Source organism: Pristis pectinata, chromosome 1 (genome assembly GCF_009764475.1).
Source record: "Pristis pectinata isolate sPriPec2 chromosome 1, sPriPec2.1.pri, whole genome shotgun sequence".
NCBI lineage: Eukaryota > Metazoa > Chordata > Chondrichthyes > Rhinopristiformes > Pristidae > Pristis > Pristis pectinata.
In genome coordinates this window covers 147,909,073-147,928,403 of record NC_067405.1, presented here as the reverse complement: position 1 = coordinate 147,928,403, position 19,331 = coordinate 147,909,073, and the positions used below count along the sequence as shown (strand labels likewise).

Here is a 19,331-nt window from a genome sequence, read left to right as displayed (position 1 = left end):
CACCTCAGAGCCCTACCGTTCACTGTGTGAGTCTTACCCTGGTTTGTCCTCCCAAAGTGTATCACCTCACACTTGTCTGCATTAAATTCATCTGCCAGTTTTCTGCTCATTTTCCTAGCTGGTCAAGGTCACGCTGCAAGCTTTGATAGCCTTTCTCACTGTCCACTACGCCCCCAATCTTGGTGTCATCTGCAAATTTGCTGATCCAGTTTACCACATTATCATCTAAATCATTAATGTAGATGATCAACAACAATGGGCCCAGCACCAATCCCTGCGGCACACCACTAGTCACAGGCCTCCAGTCAGAGAGACAACCATCTACTACCACTCACTGGCTTCTCCCGCTAAGCCAACGTTGAATCCAATTGGCTACTTCATCCTAAATGCCAAGCGACTTAACCTTCTGGAGCAGATTCCCATGTGGGACTTTGTCGAAGGCCTTGCTAAAGTCCATGTAGACAATGTCCACCACCTTGCCCTCATCGACCTTCCTGGTAACCTCCTCGAAAAACTCCATAAGATTGGTTAGACGTGACCTACCACACACAAAGCCATGTTGACTATCCCTAATCGGGCCCTGTCTATCCAAATATTTATATATCCTGTCCCTCAGAATACCTTCCAATCTTCTTCATTTTCTCTGCTTTACTGTTTCGTGGACCAAGGTGGATGACCTGGCATTTGTCCACGTTATATTCCACCTGCCAAACTCTCCCCCACTCACTCAGCTTGTCCATATCCCCATGAAGCCTCTCTACATCCCTCTGTACTGATTACCCCATCTAGATTAGCACCATCTCTCCTTGGCCCCCTGTACTCCAAAGAAAATGATCCCAGCCTCTCCGATCTTTTAGCCACAATTTTCCAACCCTGACACCATCCTTGTGAATCTGCTCTGCACTTCGCCAGTGCAGTCAATCCTTGATCAGAACTGTACTCAGTGCTCCAACTGTGGCCTAAATAGTGTTGTAGACAGTTCCAGCATTACCTCCTGCTCTTACATAACTCTTTCTCCCAGGTTGAAATGTCCAATACCAGAGGCCATGCGTTTAATGTGAGAGGGGAAAAGTTCAGAGGAGATGTGCGGGGCAAGTTTTTCACACGGAGAGCGGTGGGTGCCTGGAATGTGCTGCCAGGGGTGGGGGTGGAGGCAGATATGATAGAGGCATTTAAGAGACTCTTAGATAGGCAGATGGATGTGCAGGGAATGGAGGGAGATAGACCATGTGTAGGCAGAAGGGACTAGGTCATTAGGGTAATTAGTCCAGCACAACCATATTCCACTGTCCAGGCCTCAGGATGAGAAATGTCAGGTCCCTGACTTGAAACTTCTGGCCAGTTTTAGACTTACTGCCCCTGAGCTGAGAGTTTGCACCCGTCTCTTTGGCTGAGGACTTATGCCAGTCTCAAGCTGAGAAATCCCAGTAACCTTAGGCTGGGAATGTCTGAGACAGAGCTACAGGTTCACTTGTTCCTTGTGAAGTGCTCCTTGCTGGAGCTTTGATCGGCCATGTCTGCTGACCTTCCCATGTCACTCCCTCCAGGATGAGGTTCGGGTCCGAAGACAGGAGATCCAGAGCTTCCACGAGAAGGCAGTGAGGATTCAGGAACTGCTGGAGTGGGAGGAGGTGCCACTGGAGTTACAGGTAAGGAAATGGTCTCCACGACAACAGAGTGCTCATTCGCCGGGGTTGAGAGGGAGAGGTGGCGGGAAGGGGAACGGCAGGGCTGCTGCTCTGAATTGGCATAGAACATCAGACAGTTGTGTCCTCTGGTTCTAGTCTCACCCAACTGAGGGGAAAAAGTCTGCATGCATTCACCCTATCTATACCCCTCGTGATTTTGTGTACCTCTATGAGATCTCCCCTCATTCTCCTGCGCTCCAAGGAATAAAGTCCTAACCTATTCAACCTTTCCCTATAAATTCCCTAGAGGGCATGCATTTAAGGTGAGAGGGGGTAAGTTCAGAACAGATGTGAGGGGTAAGTTTTATTACTGAGAGAGCGGTGGATGCCTGGAATGTGTTGCCTGATAGGGTGGTGGAGGCAAATTCACTGGGGGCTTTTAAGAGGGGCTTGGATGGGCACATGAATGAGAGGAAAATAGAGGGATATCGGCATTCTGTAGGTAGGAGGGATTAGCTGTTTCGGCACAACATTGTGGGCTGAAGGGCCTGTTCTGTGCTGTACTGTTCTATGTTCTACATTCTAACTCAAGTCCTCAAGTCCCGGCAACATCCGTGTAAATTTTCTCTGCACTCTTCCAAGCTTATAGATATCTTTCCTGTAGGTAGGTGACCAGAACTGCACACAATACTCCAAATTCGGCCTCACCAACATCCTACACAACTTCAACATAACATCCCAACTCCTGTACTCAATGCCCTGATTTATGAAGGCCAATGTGCCAAAAGCTCTCTCTACGACCCTATCTACCTGTGACGCCACTTTCAAGGAATTCTGGACCTGTGTTCCCAGGTCCCTTTGTTCTACCGCACACCTCAGTGTCCTATGGAGTGAGTAATTAGTGAGTATTGCTTGGGAAACTGAATGCCAAAGTCAGGAGATTGTAGATTCATGTAGAGTGCTGACTGTTGCAGCTGGTGTTGCTGTGGTCATTCTGTTGGCAGTCGTGATGTTTGCATTTATCTCCATGCAGTCGAGTTTTATCACACACCTAAAGGAAAATCTAACTTAAATACATAATTATTCCATGAATAATGGAATTAGAGGGTTACATTTATGTAGTTCAACTTGTCACCGATAAAAAATACACACTGAAGATAAAAATGTATACAGGAGTTACAATAATATACCCTTTAGGTATGTACCCATGTACAATGTGTAAATGTACTTGATTTCGATGTTGAAGTGCTTCAGAATATATTTCTTGATTTTGTAAAAATGTAGAGATTATTTTTATCTCCAACTCTGGAGCAACCAGCACGTAGCTGAGCAGGGAGAAAGTATTGAGTCTGGAGATTAAGGCCAACAGTTTTCAGTGAGTGTCCTCGTGCCTTGCCAATGCTCAGAGCAAAACTAAGTTGAAGAGGGAACTGAAGTCACTTGAATTGAAGAGGCAGATCAGGTGGGGTAATTGGTAACTGAGGTTAAAGACAGTTTCCCCAGCAGCATTACCAGTCATTATTGTAACTTCAATTACATATTTGAACTGATAATCACATGCCATTGCATACTTTTGGTGGATTTAAATTCTCAAGCAGTAGGATTGAAGTGCAAGGTAATGTGAGGGTACACCAGGTGTGACAGGTTAAAAATTCCACAGGAAAATGTACAGCCTCATCGTCTGTCACACTGTCAATGTATGTTGTACAGTTTGTTGGATCTTTGTTCATGGCCTGCACTGCCTCATTTATTGGTACTAAAATTCCTCTTTCACGCAACCATTGGTAATTCAAGTAGTGTTGTGTGACATCTGGAGAAAGTCTGTATTGGATCATGAAGCAATGTGACAATTCGGTTACAAGTTTTTTATTGAGGTCTTTCCTGTTGAGTCTTCATGTTTAACTTCCCTTTTTCCTAATTTGAGTAAATTTGAAGCAAACTCTCTCACAGATGGATTGCCTGTCAAATGCACACACACCTTTGTTTTCAAGTAATCATTTAACATTCTTACAACTATTTGATGCTTTGATACAGGCTTTCAATTCACCTGCCTTCATACCCTGTGGAATTACTGGTAGCGTTTGATGAAAATCTCCAACTTGCCTTCATCGGTCGGGGCATTGAGTGTAAGAGTCAGGAAGTCACGATGCAGCTGTATAACACTTTGATCGGGCTGCATGTGTGCAGTTGTGGTCACCCGTTACAGGATGGATGTGGAGGCTTTGGAGAGGGTGTAGAAGAGGTTCATCAGGCTGCTGCTTGGATTAGAGGGTATGAGCTATAAGGGAACTTAGGTTGTTTTCTCTGGAGCATCAGAGACTGAGGGGAGACCTGATAGAAGTTTATAAAGTTCTGACAGGCTTAGATAGGGTAGACAGCCAGAATCTTTCTCCCAGGGTAGAAATGTCGATTGATAGAGGATGTAGCTTTAAGATGAGATTGGGAAAGTTTAAAGGAGATGTGCGGGGCAAGTTTTGTTTAACACCGAGAGTAGTGGATGCTTGAAACACGGTGCCAAGGGCAGGAGTGGAAGCAAGTGCGATAGTGGCTTTTAAGAGGCTTTTAGATAGACACACGAATGTGCAGGGAGCGGAGGGGTACGGACCACGTGCAGGCAGAAGAGATTTAGTTTCATTTGACATCATGGTCAGCACAGACATTGTGGGCCGAAGGGCCTGTTTCTGTGCTATACATTTCTATGTTCAATGTTCTGGCACTAAAGTAACAACTCCCAGTAATCTATTATTGTGTTTAAGATATTACAACGTTCGATGTAATGTTTCAAAAGCTGTTTACTGAGCCATTGTACATTCATCCCAGACAATAAGTTTACAATCTTTAAGGATATTTTCCTTTGCAGTTGCTGACCAATGTTACATGTTGGAATCTCCACATTTGTCAAGTTTAAAGGAGTTTAAAAGCCAAATGTGTAGTGTTTCCCCTTGTCGAAAGTGTTGAAGCACTGCCTGATGTTGCCACAGCAAGGCCAATCATATTTCGGTTTCAAACTTTAGCCAGAAGTAGATTAATAAATCGGTAAATTGGTTTATTATTGTCACATGTACCGAGGTACAGTAAAAACTTGTCTTGCATACCGTCCATACAGATCATTTCATTAAGATAAGATATCTTTATTAGTCACACATACATCAAAACGCACAGTGAAATGCATCTTTTGTGTAGGGTGTTCTGGGGCCAGCCCGCAAGTGTCCCCACGCTTCTGGCGCCAACATAGCACGCCCACAACTTCCTAACCCGTACGTCTTTGGAATGTGGGAGGAAACTAGAGCACCCGGAGGAAACCCACGCAGACATGGGGAGAATGTACAAACTCGTTACAGAAAATGGCGGGAATTGAACCTGGGTCACTGGTGCTGTAATAGGGATATGCTAACCGCTATACTACCGTGCCTGCCCACAGTGCATTGAGGTAGTACAGGGTAAAACAATAACAGAATGCAGAATAAAGTGTTACAGCTACAGAGAAAGTGCAGTGCAGGCAGACTATAAGATGCAAGGTCATAACGAGGTAGATTGTGAGGTCAAGAGTCCATCTCATCGTACTAGGGGACCGTCCAATAGTCTTACAACAGCGGGATAGAAGCTGTCCTTGAGCCTGGTGGTACGTGCTTTCAGGCTTTTGTATCTTCTGCCCGATGGGAGAGGGGAGAAGAGAGAATGTCTGGGGTGGGTGGGGTCTTTGATTATGCTGGCTGCTGTACCGAGGCAGCGAGAAGTGTAGACAAGAGTCCATGGAGAGGAGGCTGGTTCCGTGATGCGCTGAGCTGTGTCCACAACTCCCTGCAGTTTCTTGGTGGTCCCGGGCAGAGCAGTTGCCGTACTGTGAACCTGTCTAATTGTCTTTAAATGTAACTGTACCCACCCCTACTACTTCCTCTGGCAGCTCTGTCCATATCCCCACCACCCGCTGTGTGACAAACCTACTCCCCAGGTCCCCTTAACCCTTTCCCCTCTCACCTTAAACCCATGTCCTCCAATTTGAGTCCCCTACCCTGGGGAAAAGACTCTGACCACCTACTCTATATCTTTACATTTGAAAATATTTTCTCCTTCTAATAAAAGTCTTCTCTCTTGAATGTTGCTCACCTCCTGAAGATGCCAGGGGTATAGGGACAGGAAAAGGCCCTTCGGCCCTTCCAGACTGTACTTTCATCTGGTTGCATTGTGGCTGAAATGTATCTATGTAGTCAACTCCTTGAAGCATCAGGTCTCTCTGTGTAACCACAAAAGGTGTTGGAATCGGCAGCGAGGAAGGAGCTGGAGCAGATAAGCCAACTGAGTGACGGTCAGCAGGATCCTGGACGTGACCCGGCTCCCACTGTGGACAGGATCGAGACCGGCCCAGCATCCCTCCTGAGCCAGGGTGTAGAGGAGCAGGTAATGTCCATCAGTTGTGTACATGGTACCTTGGCAAGACACATCCAGTCAGGTCTGCTGTTGGCCAGCACCTTGTCAGCGTCCTGGGAGACCATGGACACTGAACCACTTTCAGTGTGGAAGAGAGGCCTTTCTCTCGCACCTTTCTCAACGGGATGTCCCGGGGTGACACGAGGGGTGACTCAGCTACTGCAGTGGGATCAGGGGATTGGGGGCAGGGGCAAACTACCTTAAAAACAGAAGCCGGGATCAGCCACGTGGCCCATGGAGGGACTCCGCCCCGGGGGAAGAAAAATATTATCATAGAGGCAGCAGCAACTTCTCAAAGTCAAAGTCGAGTTTATTGTCAAATCCATGTGTGCACCAGGGCAATGAGGAACTTACAGCAGCACCATCACAGGCACAGAGCATCAGATAAGCAGCATTCACAAGAAAAACATAAATTCAGCACAACTTATACACAATTTTTTTAAGAAAGAACACAATTAAAACAAAAAAAACGTCCATTTTAGTGCAAAGTGGTCCCAGTGTTGCTGTACTGAGGCAGTGATTAGGGATGTGCCGGTCAATTCAAGAACTGAATGGTTGAAGGGAAGTAGCTGTTCCTGAACCTGGTGGTGTGGGACTTCAGGCTCCTGTACCTCCTGCCCGATGGGAGCTGTGAGAAGGTGGCATGACCCGATGGTGGGGATCTTTGATGATGGACGTTGCCTTCTTGAGGCAGCGCCTCCTGTAGATACTCCCGATGGTGGGGAGGGATGTGCCCGTGATGTACTGGGCAGAGTCCACTACTCTCTGCAGCTTCTTACATTCCTGCGCAGTCGAATTGCCGTCCCAGACCATGATGCAACCGGTCAGGATACCTTCAACAGTACAGCTGTAGAAGTGTGTTAGAGTGTTCGGTGACAAGCTGAACCTCCTTAACTTCCTTGTGGTACTGTTTGAGGGAGGGATATTGGTCAGGACACTGGGAGAAGTCATGTGGTCAGAAGTCCTTCCCTGGGATCTGTTGGCAGAGTGTAGTGTTTTACAGAGGATTCCGAGAACATTCCCAAGGTGTGGATCATTTACTTTTAAAGTCATACAGACGTCGGGTCAGCCCCACTCGTCCATGCCAACCAAGGTGCCCACCTGAGCTGGTCCCATTTGCCCGCGTTTGGCCCGTGTCCCTCTAAACCTTTCCCATCCACGTAAATTCTAAATTGCTTTATTATTGTCACATGTACAACATGGGAAAACGAGAGTTAGGGAGTGTGTGTGGGGGGGTTTGGTGAGGGGGGGGGATTGGGGCGGGGGGGTGGGATGGGGCAGGGAGATGAAGAGGAGTGGGTTGGGGAAGGCAAGGGTTGGGGGGGTGGGGAAGGGTCAAGTAGTGGGGAGGTGAAGGAGGGGGGTAGAGAGATGATGGTGAGGGAGGACAGTCCGGGGAGGGTGTGGGGAAGACGGCCAGGAGTCTCTCTGCTGATGTACGGAGTGGTCCCAGCAGACACTTGTATCTACGTTGCGTTCACAGGACGGACACTTTGGTCTGGATGTTGGAGTCAGAGGTCAGTGGCGTTCCACAGACGGTGGGGGCGAGCAGGAGGAGCTGATGTGGAGCGATGACAACGTGACACCTCCAGCAGAGGAACTGCCACAGGTAACGGTCACAGCCTCTGTCAATAAACACAGCCTGCAGTGGATCCTTTCCTTCCCAATCAAACTGGAAAGCTGAGAGATTGCGTTAAACCTACACGGAACCGTGGTTAGACCACACCCAGAGCTCTGTTGGTGCCGTGATATAAAACTGCTGAGGAGGTTTGCCAGGAGAGCCACCTGCCCCTGAGACCCCACCATCAACGTCCTTGGGTTCACCATTGACCAGAAACTCAACCAGACCAGACACATAAATACCACGACCAAGAGCAGGTCCAAGGCCAGGGATCCTGTGAATCAGAATCAGGTTTATTATCATCAACGTATGACGTGAAATGTGTTGTTTTGTGGCAGCAGTACAGTGCAAGGCATAAAATCTATAAATTACAAAAATAAATATAGTGCGGAAGAGGAATAACGAGGCAGTGTTCATGGGTTCATGGACCGTTCAGAAATCTGATGGCGGAGGGGAAGAAGCTGTTCCTGAATCGTTGAGTGTGGGTCTTCAGGCTCCTGTACCTCCTCCCTGATAGTAGTAACAAGAAGGTATGTCTCGGGTGGTGAGGGTCCTCAGTGACGGATGCCGCCGCCTTGAGGCACTGCCTCTTGAAGAAGTCCTCGATGGTGGGGAGGGTTGTGCCCGTGATGGAGCTGGCTGAATCCTCTGCAGCCTCTTGCGATCCTGCACATTGAAGCCTCCATACCAGGCGGTGATGCAACCAGTCAGAATGCTCTCCACCGTACATCTGTAGAAATTTGTAAGAGCCTTTGGTGACGTACCGAATCTCCTCAAACTCCTAATGAAGTAGAACCGCTGGTGTGCCTTCTTCGTGATTGCATCAATATGTTGGGCCCAGGACAGATCCTCTGAAATGTTGACACCCAGGAACTTGAAGCTGCTCACCCTTTCCACTGCTGACCCCTCAATGAGGACTGGTGTGTGTTCTCCCGACTTCCCCTTCCTGAAGTCCACAATCAATTCCTTGGTCTTGCTGATGTTGAGTGCGAGGTTGTTGTGACACCACTCAACCAGCCGATCAATCTCACTCCTGTATGCCTCCTCATCACCATCTGAGATTCTGCCAACAACAGTGGTGTCATCGGTGAATTTATAGATGGTGTTTGAGCTGTGCCTAGCCACACAGTCATGAGTGTAGAGAGAGTAGAGCAGTGGGCTAAGCACACATCCCTGAGGTGCGCCTGTGTTGATTGTCAGCGAGGAGGAGATGTTATTACCGATCTTTTGATTCTGATTCTAATTCTGATTCTGATTCTGATCCCACCCCCACTAAACACTCCCCCCTCCCCCTCCCCCCCACCCCAGAGCACACAGGGGCTGCAGGGTGAACCATCTACACAATGCCCCGCGGTTACTCATCCAGGCCACTCCGACAGCACCTCCGAAACCCGACTCCTCTCCCCCCTAGGACGAGGGCAGCGGGTGCAGGGGAACACCACCACCCGCAGGTTCCCCTCCCAGTCACACACCGACTTGGAAACAGAGCGCCGTTCCTTCACCGTCACTGGGTCAAAGTCCCGGAACCTCCCCACCAGCACCGTGGGAGCCCCTTCCCCAGAAGGACTGCAGCGGGTCATGGGGGTGGCTCACCCCCACCTTCTCCTGGGGCAGTCAGGGATGGCCTGGACAGGTAGCTCAGATCAACACAAACTGTTGGTGTGTTGTGTAGACGGTGCACCCTGCAGCCCCTGTGCGCCGGTGGTGGAGGGAGGGGGTGTTTCGGGGGGTGGGTGGGGTGTCGATCGAGCCGGCTGCTCTGTCCCAGGTGGCGTCGAGCTTCTCAAGAGTTGTTGGATCCTCACTCACCCAGGCCAGTGGGGAGTGTCCCGTCACACTCCTGACCTGTGCCTTGGTGCAGTTGTTGAATCTTGCTCCAGCAACAAATGCCTCACCACTGCTAACTGGTAATCGGTTCACCACTGTCACGTGTACCGGGATCCAGAACAGAAGTACGTCACGGCAGTACCAAAGGGAAAGGCAATAACTCTGCACCCAGTGCATCTGGAGGTAGTGTGGGCACCACGATTTAGACAACTGGTTGTACTGATGTACAGGGACCAAGTGCCTGACATCCTCCTCGGGGTGTTAGTGGGGTTTGGTGGTGGGGAGGAGAGGGGTGGTGGGGAGGGTTGTGAGGGGGAGGGTTCACCACCTGGCTTCTCTCTCCTGTTTCCAGATCGACGCTGTAGAACGGGAGCCATGCCCTGACCTGGGCGGCGAAGATCAGCTCCCTGCAGGTCCCGAGCTGTGGTCTGGACAGGGAGCGGGGACGGCTGACGATACCGTCCCAATGACAGGAGGACCAGCCCAGCTGCTCCAGGTGGAAGCATATCGGGGGACGCTGTCAGACGCCGGGTGCCTGGTGGACACACTCAGGGCCGAGCAGGAGAGCACGGAGAGGTGAGCGGCAGGGACATCACAGCACAGTGTCAGGAAGGTAACCGTGGTCAGGCAGAGATCACACAACATGTCAACTACCCTGATCCTGAGCCGCGTGACAGTGAGATCCTGACACACTGAATTCAACATCCGCGGACACAGTGTGACCCTCCCTGAGTACCGCCCCTCCCTCAGTGTGACCCTCCCTGAGTACTGCCCCTTTTTTTAATAAATGTTTATTCACTAAAAGCACTACAAAAGACAACCAGTGTCAATACACTACATCTAATACAGAAAAGAAGAAACTACGCAACGACATACTACGGTAGAAAAAGCAAACTAATACTAACGAAATACACACGCGACTCTACACCTGTCAACGCGACACTTCAAATAAGAATCGCGTCCGTACCGTCCACGACACACGCAATCCCCTGAGGGGCCCACCGAGCGCGGAACTCAGCTAGGGTGCCCGCAGAAACCGCATGCTCCCTCTCTAGACGCACCCGCGTGAGTACCGCCCCTCCCTCAGTGTGACCCTCCCTCAGTACCTTTTTTTTTGTTGTACAAAACGTTTATTTGTTAAAAAACACTACAAAACAACCAACAGCAAACACGCTACATCGAGTACAGAAAGAAACAACCCGGCCGAAACCAATACCCGCGCAACACTACGCCCGCAACTGCAAAACGCACGACACTTCACACCAGAATCGCGTCCGTCTCGTCCACCACACACACGATCCCCCGAGGGGCCCACCAAGCGCGGAACTCGGCCAGGGCGCCCGAGGAGACCGCGTGCTCCTGTTCCAAAGACACCCGCGGGCGCACGTAAGCGCGGAAGACAGCCAGGCAGGCCGACCTGCCGGAACCCTCGGCCGCCTGCCGCCGCATCCCGTGGATGGCCAGCTTGGCCAGGCCCAGCAGGAGACCCACCAGGAGATCCGCCGCGCGCCCCGCCCCGCGCCGCACCGGGTGCCCGTAAACCAACAGCGCCGGGCTGAAATGTAACCAGAACTTAAGCAGCAGTCCCCGCAGGTACTCGAAGAGGGGCTGCAGCCTCTCGCACTCCGCGTATGCGTGGTACACCGTCTCCTCCCGGCCGCAGAAGTGACAGGCGGCCAGGGTGTCGGTGAACCGGCTCAGGAACCGGTTGCATGGTACCGCCCGGTGCCGGTACCTCCCTTCCCACAGTGTGCCCTCTACTTCCTCAGAAGGCTGAGGAAATTTGGAATATCCCAGATGACGCTCACCAACTTTTATCGATGCGCCACAGAAAGCATCCTAGCCAGATGCACCCCAGCTTGGTTCAGCAACTGCAGAGAGTTGTGGACACAGCTCAGCACATCACGAAAACCAGCCTCCCCTCCATGGACTCTGTCTACACTTCTCACTGCCTTGGTGAAACAGCCAACATAATCAAAGACCCCACCCACCCTGGACATTCTCTCTTCTCCCCCCTCCCATTGGGCAGAAGTTAAAAAAAGCTTGAGAGCACGTACCACCAGGCTCAAGGACAGCTTCTATCCCGCTCTTATAAGACTATTGAACAGACCTCTCTTACACTAAAGATGAACTCTTGATCTCCCAGCCTACCTCACTGTGGCCCCTGCACCTTACCTGCCCTGCACTTTCTCTGTAACTGTAACACTATATTCTGCATTCTGTTATTGTTTTCCCTTGTACTACCTCAATGTACTGATGTACGGAATGATCTGTCTGGATGGCAGGAAAACAAAAGCTTTTCACTGTGTCTCAGTACGTGTGACAATAATAAACCCACCCCTAACTGCAGCAGCCACACAGGCTCGGGTGTTGTAAACAGCTCGGTCTCTGACCCAGTGAGGGACTGTGGGTATTAGTGGTGAGAGGGCTTGTTTACATCCAGTCTAATTGGAAAGGGATTAGAGGTCCTGATTAAAGTAAGCTGCGTGGGGCCTCAGTGCAGACGGGCGCAGAGCACGAGGGTCAGTCCCGGTCCCCCGTCCCAATGACAGGCTTCACCCACTCCCTCAACCACCCACCCTCGCGGGTCAGCGCCATCCAAGGGTCCCTGCCCCAGGCCTGCTGCCTCAGCCCTTCAGCCACCGGACTTGTTCCCACAGCTCAGTGCAGAGGATCGGGAAGAGCCGCGCAGGCATCGAGGAGAAGGTACGGGAGAAGGAGGAGGTCCTGCAGGAGATCGCCGGGGTCAGTGACTGGATGCAGCGCACAACGTCTCAGCTCGACGCCGGCGACTCAGAGCACGATGGAGCATCCGCTACTGGACCAGAGGTAGAGACGGGACAAGGCGTGACAGGGACGGTGTGGTAGGGCTGGGATCTGATCCAGGGGCAGGTGAGGGGGGATCTATATGGAATAACAGATCCCTGGGAATGTGTTACAGGCTGGGATCTGATCCAGGCGTTCGGGGGGGTTATAAATAGAATAACAGGTCCCAGGAATGGGTTACAGGCTGGGATCTGATCCAGGGGTTTGGGGAGTTTATATATAGAATAATAGGTCCCCGGGAGTGGGTTACAGGCTGGGATCTGATCCAAGGGTTCGAGGGTTTATATATAGAATAACAGATCTCCAGGAGTGGGTTACAGGCTGGGATCTAATCCAAGGGTTCGGTGGGGGGGAGGTTATATATAGAATAACAGGTCCCTGGGAGTGGGTCACAGGCTGGGATCTGATCCAGGGGTTCGGGGGGTTTATATATGGAATAACAGGTCCCCGGGAGTGGGTTACAGGCTGGGATCTAATCCAGGGGTTCGGTTGGGGGGAGGTTATATATAGAATAACAGGTCCCTGGGAGTGGGTCACAGGCTGGGGTCTGATCCAGGGGTTCGGGGGGGAGTCTATATATAGAATAACAGGTCCCCGGGAGTGGGTTATAGGCTGGGATCTGATCCAGGGGTTCAGGGGGTTTATATATAGAATAACAGGTCCCTGGGAGTGGGTTACAGGCTGGGATCTAATCCAGGGGTTCAGGGGAGTTTATATACAGTGTAGATTCCCGGGAATGAGTTTTGTGTTAGATTCTAACCCCGGAGTTCAGGGGGATTATTTAACATCGATCGGTGCTGTGGAGGGAGTTCTGTTGTCTAACTTCCCCGGTGCAGTGTTCTGTATGATGGCCCGTCCCTCTTCGCCAGTCCCCGGGGAGTTGTGTGTTGGAAACCATTGGTTCTGTTCCATCCCGTGTCCGGAGAGTCCAACTGTGCTTTGTGTTAGTGAGGTGAAGTGAGCCGTGAGCTGAGTCCGTTACATCTGAAGGGTCTGTGTGTTGAATGGGGGGAAGGTGTAGGGACTGCCTCGTGCATATCAATCATCCTCTGACTGTTGTTTACTTCCCGGCTTCACGTTTGAAACGTTAGAAAGTGATTGTTTCTGAATTTGACACAACTGAGACCTGGACGTGGCCAATGGAAGGTACTCCTGCTGCCAACGTCCCTTGGCAGGAGACAGGCTGCGGCCAATTGGAAACCACTTGGCAGGAGGTGTGGGGGGAAGGTTAGAGGACAAGTCGCTGTGATCGCGCTGTTGATGGGACAGTGGGATTTCACAAGGACAAGGTCAGGGTCCACAGCCTCAAAATCCTGGCAATGTTGGGGCTGGGCTTTCGATTGAGCTTCTCTCGATGTTGGGGGGAACTGTAGGAAGGATGAAGGTACTTCTGGCATTGGGGAGTCTGGCAAAAGGGGGCAAAATTAGAGGCCAGGCTTCGGGGCTGAGATTCAGAAACATTTCCACAGACTATAAAACTTTGGTCAGGCTGCACTTGGAGCGTTGTGTGCAGTTCTGGTCGCCCCGTTACAGGAAGGATGTGGAGGCTTTGGAGAGGCTGCAGAAGAGGTTCACCAGGATGCTGCCTGGATTAGAGGGCGTGAGCTATAAGGAGAGGTTGGACAGACTTGGGTTGTTTTCTCTGGAGTGTCGGAGGCTGAGGGGAGACCTGATAGAAGTTTATAAAATGATGAGAGGCAGAGATAGAGCAGACAGTCAGGGTGGAAATGTCAAACACCAGAGGACATGGCTTTAAGGTGAGAGAGAGAAAGTTTAAAGGAGATGTGCGGGGCAAGTTTTTTACACACAGAGGGGTGGGTGCCTGGAACGGGCTGCCAGGGGAGGTGGTGGGGGCAGATACGATAGTGGTGTTTAAGAGACTGTTAGACAGACACAGGAACATTCAGGGAATGGAGGGAGATGGATCACGTGGAGGCAGAAGGGACTCAATTTAACTCGGCATCAAGTTTGACACAGACACTGTGGGCCGAAGGGCCTGTTCCTGTACTGTACTGTTCTGTATTCGATGCTCTGGATATTAAGGAGCCCAGGGATAATGGCTCACTGAAGGAAGGTGTCATTGAGATAAGTGATCTTACTCAGTGATGGCACAGGCATAAGGGGACAAATGGCCTCCTGCTCCTATATCTAATGTTCCTACATTGCTGGCAGGGAGTCCAGGAGGCACTGAGCGCCCAGCGACAGGTGGTGACCGAACTCAGCCACAGGCTGCAGAGCAGGTGCACGGAGCGGAACACACCCATTCCCACAGGACTCACCGCACACATCCAGCAGACTGCCAGAGCTTTGGACAACATGGAGGAGAAGGTGAGGCTTTGGGGAACGGAAATCCGACAAGTCCAAGTTCAGTGTATTGTCTTGTCATGAGTCTGTGTGTGCACAGGTACAATGACAAACTTACAGCAGCACCACAGGCACACAGCATCAGAGACACAACATTCACAAGAAAATACATGGTAAACATGTTATACAAGAATTGTACATGAAAGAACACAATTAGAATGAAAAAAAACAATTATAGTGCAAAGTGATCAAAGTGGTCCCAGTGTTGCTGTAATGAGGTAGTGATTAGTGTTGTGTCAGTTGGTTCAAGAACCGAATGGTTGAAGGGAAGTAGCTGTTCCTGAACCTGGTGGTGTGGGACTTCAGGCTTCTGTACCTCCTGCCCGATGGGAGCTGCGAGAAGATGGCACGGCCCGGATGGTGGGGATCTTTGATGATAGGTGTTGCCTTCTTGAGGCAGCATCTCCTGTAGATACTCCCGATGGTGGGGAGGGATATGCCTGTGATGTATTGGGCTGAGTCCACAACTCTCTACAGCTTCTTACATTCCTGCGCAGTTGAATTGCCGTCCCAGACCATGATGCAACCGGTCAGGATACTTTCAACAGTACATCTGTAGAGGTTTGTTAGAGTGTTTGGTGACAAGCTGAACCTCCTTAACCTCCTGAGAAAGTAATGACGCTGGCACGCTTTCCTTGTGATTGCATCTATGTGCTGGGCCCAGGACAGGTTGTCCGATGTGTTAACGCCCAGGAATTTAAAGCTGCTGGCTCTCTCCACCGCCGATCCTCCAGTGTAGACTGGCACATGTTCGCCCTCCTTCCCCTTCCTGAAGTCCCTTTAGGGAACGGTGTTCTGGGCTTTTCACCAACTGGCGATAAGCCCACTGGCACCTCTGAATTATAGTTGTGGTTGAAATGTAAGAATCGACAGCAGACAATGTCTGCACAGCACAATCCCACGGAAAATGAGATAAACTGCTCAATCATCCATTTCAGTGAAGTGTGTCAGGGATTTGCACTGGGAGTGTCAGCTTGAAGTCCCACACCACCAGGCTCAGGAACAGCTGCTCCCCTACAACCATCAGGTTCTAGAACCAACCTGCACAACCCTAACCCTACCTCAGCCACGGGACACTACGGACCTCCTCTTGCACTGCCGTGGACTTGTCTCTGTGTCTTTTTCTGTACTAGTCTTGTTTTTGCACAGTCTTTTTTTCACAATATTGTGTAACTTTATGTATAATTTGTGTATAATTTATGTTCTGTGTGTTGCCTGTACCTACATGCCTGTGATGCTGCTGCAAGTAAGGTTTTCATTGTACCTGTACCTCACCGTACGTGCGCACATGACAATAGACTCGACTTGACTATATGCACCAATCCTTGTGAGATTTGAATCCAAGACCTTCTAACAGAGGCAGTGGTTATTTTATTCTTCCCCCAGATGAGGTGGTCAGTGGTGAGACCAGCACTTACTGCCCAGCCCTGACTGCCCCTGAAGAAGGTGGGGGTGAGCTGCCTCCTTGACCCACTGCAGTCCGTGTGGGGAAGGGGCTCCCATGGTGCTGGTTGGGAGGTTCCGGGGTTTGGACCAGTGATGGTGAAGGTCCAACGATATATGTTTCCCAGTCAGGGTGGGGTGTGACTGGGAAGGGAACCTGCAGGTGGTGGTGTCCCCCATTGTCTTTCTGGGTGGGAGAGGTGGCGGGTTTGGGAGGTGCTGTCGGAGTAGCCTGGGTGAGTAACTGTGGGGCGTTGTGTAGACGGTGAACACTGCAGCCCCTGGGCGCCGGTGGTGGAGGGAGGGGGTGTTTCGGGGGGGGGGAGGGGGGTGGGTAGGGTGCTGATCAAGCTGGCTGCTCTGTCCTGGATGGTGTTGAGCTTCTCGAGAGTTGTTGGATCCTCACTCACCCAGGCCAGTGGGGAGTGTCCCGCCGCACTCCAGATTCACGGTACCCTGAGCCACGTGGTGTGGTTTGGGATGTCAACATCCATCATCAAAGATCCCCACCATCCAGGCCATGCCATCTTCTCGCAGCTCCCACCGGGCAGGAGGTACAGAAGCCTGAAGTCCCATCACACCACCAGGTTCAGGTACAGCTACTTCCCTTCAACCATTCGGTTCTTGAACCAACCGACACAACCCTAATCACTGCCTCAGTATAGCAGCACTGGGACCACTTTGCACCAAAATGGACTTTGTTTCTTGTTCTTATTGTATTCTTTCTTGTAAATATTGTGTTTAATTTATGTTTCTCTTGTGAATGCTGCTTATCTGATGCTTTGTGCCTGTGATGCTGCTGCAAGTAAGTTTTTCATTGCCCCGGTGCACACACCGACTTGTACATCTGACAGTAAACTTGACTTCGCCTTTGACATTGATGTCTGACGGTGTGCACTCCCTGCTGGCCTGTTCACTGACCGGCTCTGGGTTGACGCTGGCTGTTGTCAGGAAGAGGGTGGGAGCGGCCCAGGGCTGGGGGTGGGGTACAGGGTTGAGGCCTGTGCCCTGGGTCCCAGTGGGTAATGTTCACAGGGTCTGGGAGTGGGCACTGGGCGGGTGCTGGGGGATCCCAGCCGTCGTGGAGAGACTCACCTCTCCGGCCTCTTGTCCTCACCAGCTGGGAGCCCGGAGTCCCCAGGACAGCCGGAGTCGGGAACTGAGCACCAGGATCAGGGAGACCACCGGCCGGCTCCAGGGTGTCGAGGAGATGCTGCAGCAACGGAGCAAAACCGTCAGCGAGGCAAAGGCCCGACAGAAGGTAGGTGTGGGTGAGGAGCAGGGCTCACCGCACGCCCCCGCGGCAAGGGTCGCTCCCTCCTCACCCCAGGGTGCTGACCCTCACTGGGGTTACAGGTCCCTCCCCACCCCAGGGTACTGCCCCTCATTGGGAGACAGTAACCTCCCCACCCCAGGGTGCTGACCCTCACTGGGAGACAGGTCCCTCCCCACCCCAGGGTGCTGACCCTCACTGGGGGATATTTCACTCTCAGCCAACAGAGGGCAGCAACGCTCCATTCTCCAATCTCCCAATGAAGCTTTGAAACTGATCGAAGAGTTGGTCGTTCCCAGGATCTCCCACCAAGCTCCAGAGCCGTTGATGGATCGTTCCTTCCCCAGTGATTTCTCCATGATCATGCGGTGGGACTGTTGTGTTTACATGCCCACCCCACGTCCAGTCCTGGGATCCTGCTGTGTCGCTGCACAGGGGCTGTTTTACACCCAACCAGTGCATCGACTGCATACAGCCGTACAGCACAGAGACAGGCCCTTCGGCCCAACTCGTCCATGCCGACCGAGTTGCCTACCTGACCTAGTCCCATTTGCCCACGTTTGGCCCATATCCCTCTAAATGGTGACCTTGCACTTTATTGCACTGCATTTTCTCTGTAGCTGTGACACTTTACTCTGTACTGTTACTGTTTTTACCTGTACTACATCAATGCACTCTGTACTAACTCAATGTAACTGCACTGTGTAATGAATTGACCTGTACGATCGGTTTGTAAGACAAGTTTTTCACTGTACCTCGGTACAAGTGACAATAATAAACCAATACCAATAAACCTTTCCTATCCCTGTACCTGTCCAATGGTCTTTTAAACGTTGTAACTGTACCCACCTCTCCCACTTCCTCTGGCAGCTTGTTCCACACACCCACCACCCTCTGTGTGCAAAAGTTGCCCCTCAGGTTCCCTTTTAAATCTTTCCCCTCTCACTTTAAACCTGTGCCCTCTAGTTTCAGACTCCCCTACCCTGGGGAAAAGACTGTTACCGTCCACCTTATCTATGCCCCTCACTATTATATAAACCTCTATGAGGTCACCCCTCAGCCTCCTTCGCTCCAGAGAAAACAGTCCCAGCCTGTCCAGTCTCTCCAGATAATAGAAACCCTCCAGTCCCGGGAACATCTTTGATGCACCCTTTACTGACATCATTTGTGTAGCTGGGCGACCAGAACTGTACGCAATACTCCAAATGTGGCCTTACCAACATCTTGTACAGTTGTAACATGACGTCCCAACTCCTGTACTCAGTGCCCTGACCGATGAAGGCCAGCGTGCCGAACGCCTTCTTCATCGCCCTGTCTACTTGCGTCACCACTTTCAAGGAACCATGTACCTGTACCCCTGGTCTGTCTGTTCAACAACACCCCCAGAGCCCTGCCATCTACCATGTAAGTCCCGCTCTGGTTTGCTTTACCTACATGCCCCACCTTGCAGTTATCTGAATTAAACTATCTGCCAATTTAATTGTGTTTCTCTGTCTGCTGCCACAGAGGATCTGGTGTGAGATCGATGAGTGGTACTCAGTCCTCTCCCAGTTGGATGGGGAGGTGCAGGAACTGGCTGAGGAGGACCCAGAGCTGGCTCAGGAGCTGATGGAGACTGTGCTGGATTCCTTCCAGCAGCACCAACAGGTGTCCCACTTGGCAGAGCAGAGAACGGCGTTGGTCAACAAGGTGAGATCCCGCCGCACCCTATCCATGATAGTCCTGCTCGGGGAGTGTGGGATGGGACAGTTCCCCAAAACCCTCAGGTCCTCAATCTATCTCCAATATACCCAGTGATCCAGTCTCCGCCACCCTGGTGGGCAGAGAGTTCCAGAGATGCTCCATCCTCTGAGAGGAGAGCCCAGTTTTAAATGACGGCCTCTTACTTTGAAACTATGTCCCCCCGTTCAAGACTCTCCCA

The 19,331-nt window shown here is 51.2% G+C and overlaps 1 protein-coding gene across 1 annotated transcript in view; it reads left to right on the top strand.

Annotated features, from left to right (window-relative positions):
- LOC127572882 (nesprin-2-like) overlaps positions 1–19,331 on the top strand; it is a 139,628-nt gene that overhangs the window by 78,002 nt on the left and 42,295 nt on the right. The window contains exons 23-30 of the mRNA XM_052020634.1: positions 1,548–1,649; positions 5,880–6,026; positions 7,540–7,665; positions 9,857–10,080; positions 12,165–12,333; positions 14,503–14,658; positions 17,258–17,398; positions 18,917–19,099. Of these exons, the coding sequence (XP_051876594.1) occupies positions 1,548–1,649; positions 5,880–6,026; positions 7,540–7,665; positions 9,857–10,080; positions 12,165–12,333; positions 14,503–14,658; positions 17,258–17,398; positions 18,917–19,099 (1,248 nt within the window). The remainder of the gene's footprint in view (positions 1–1,547; positions 1,650–5,879; positions 6,027–7,539; positions 7,666–9,856; positions 10,081–12,164; positions 12,334–14,502; positions 14,659–17,257; positions 17,399–18,916; positions 19,100–19,331) is intronic.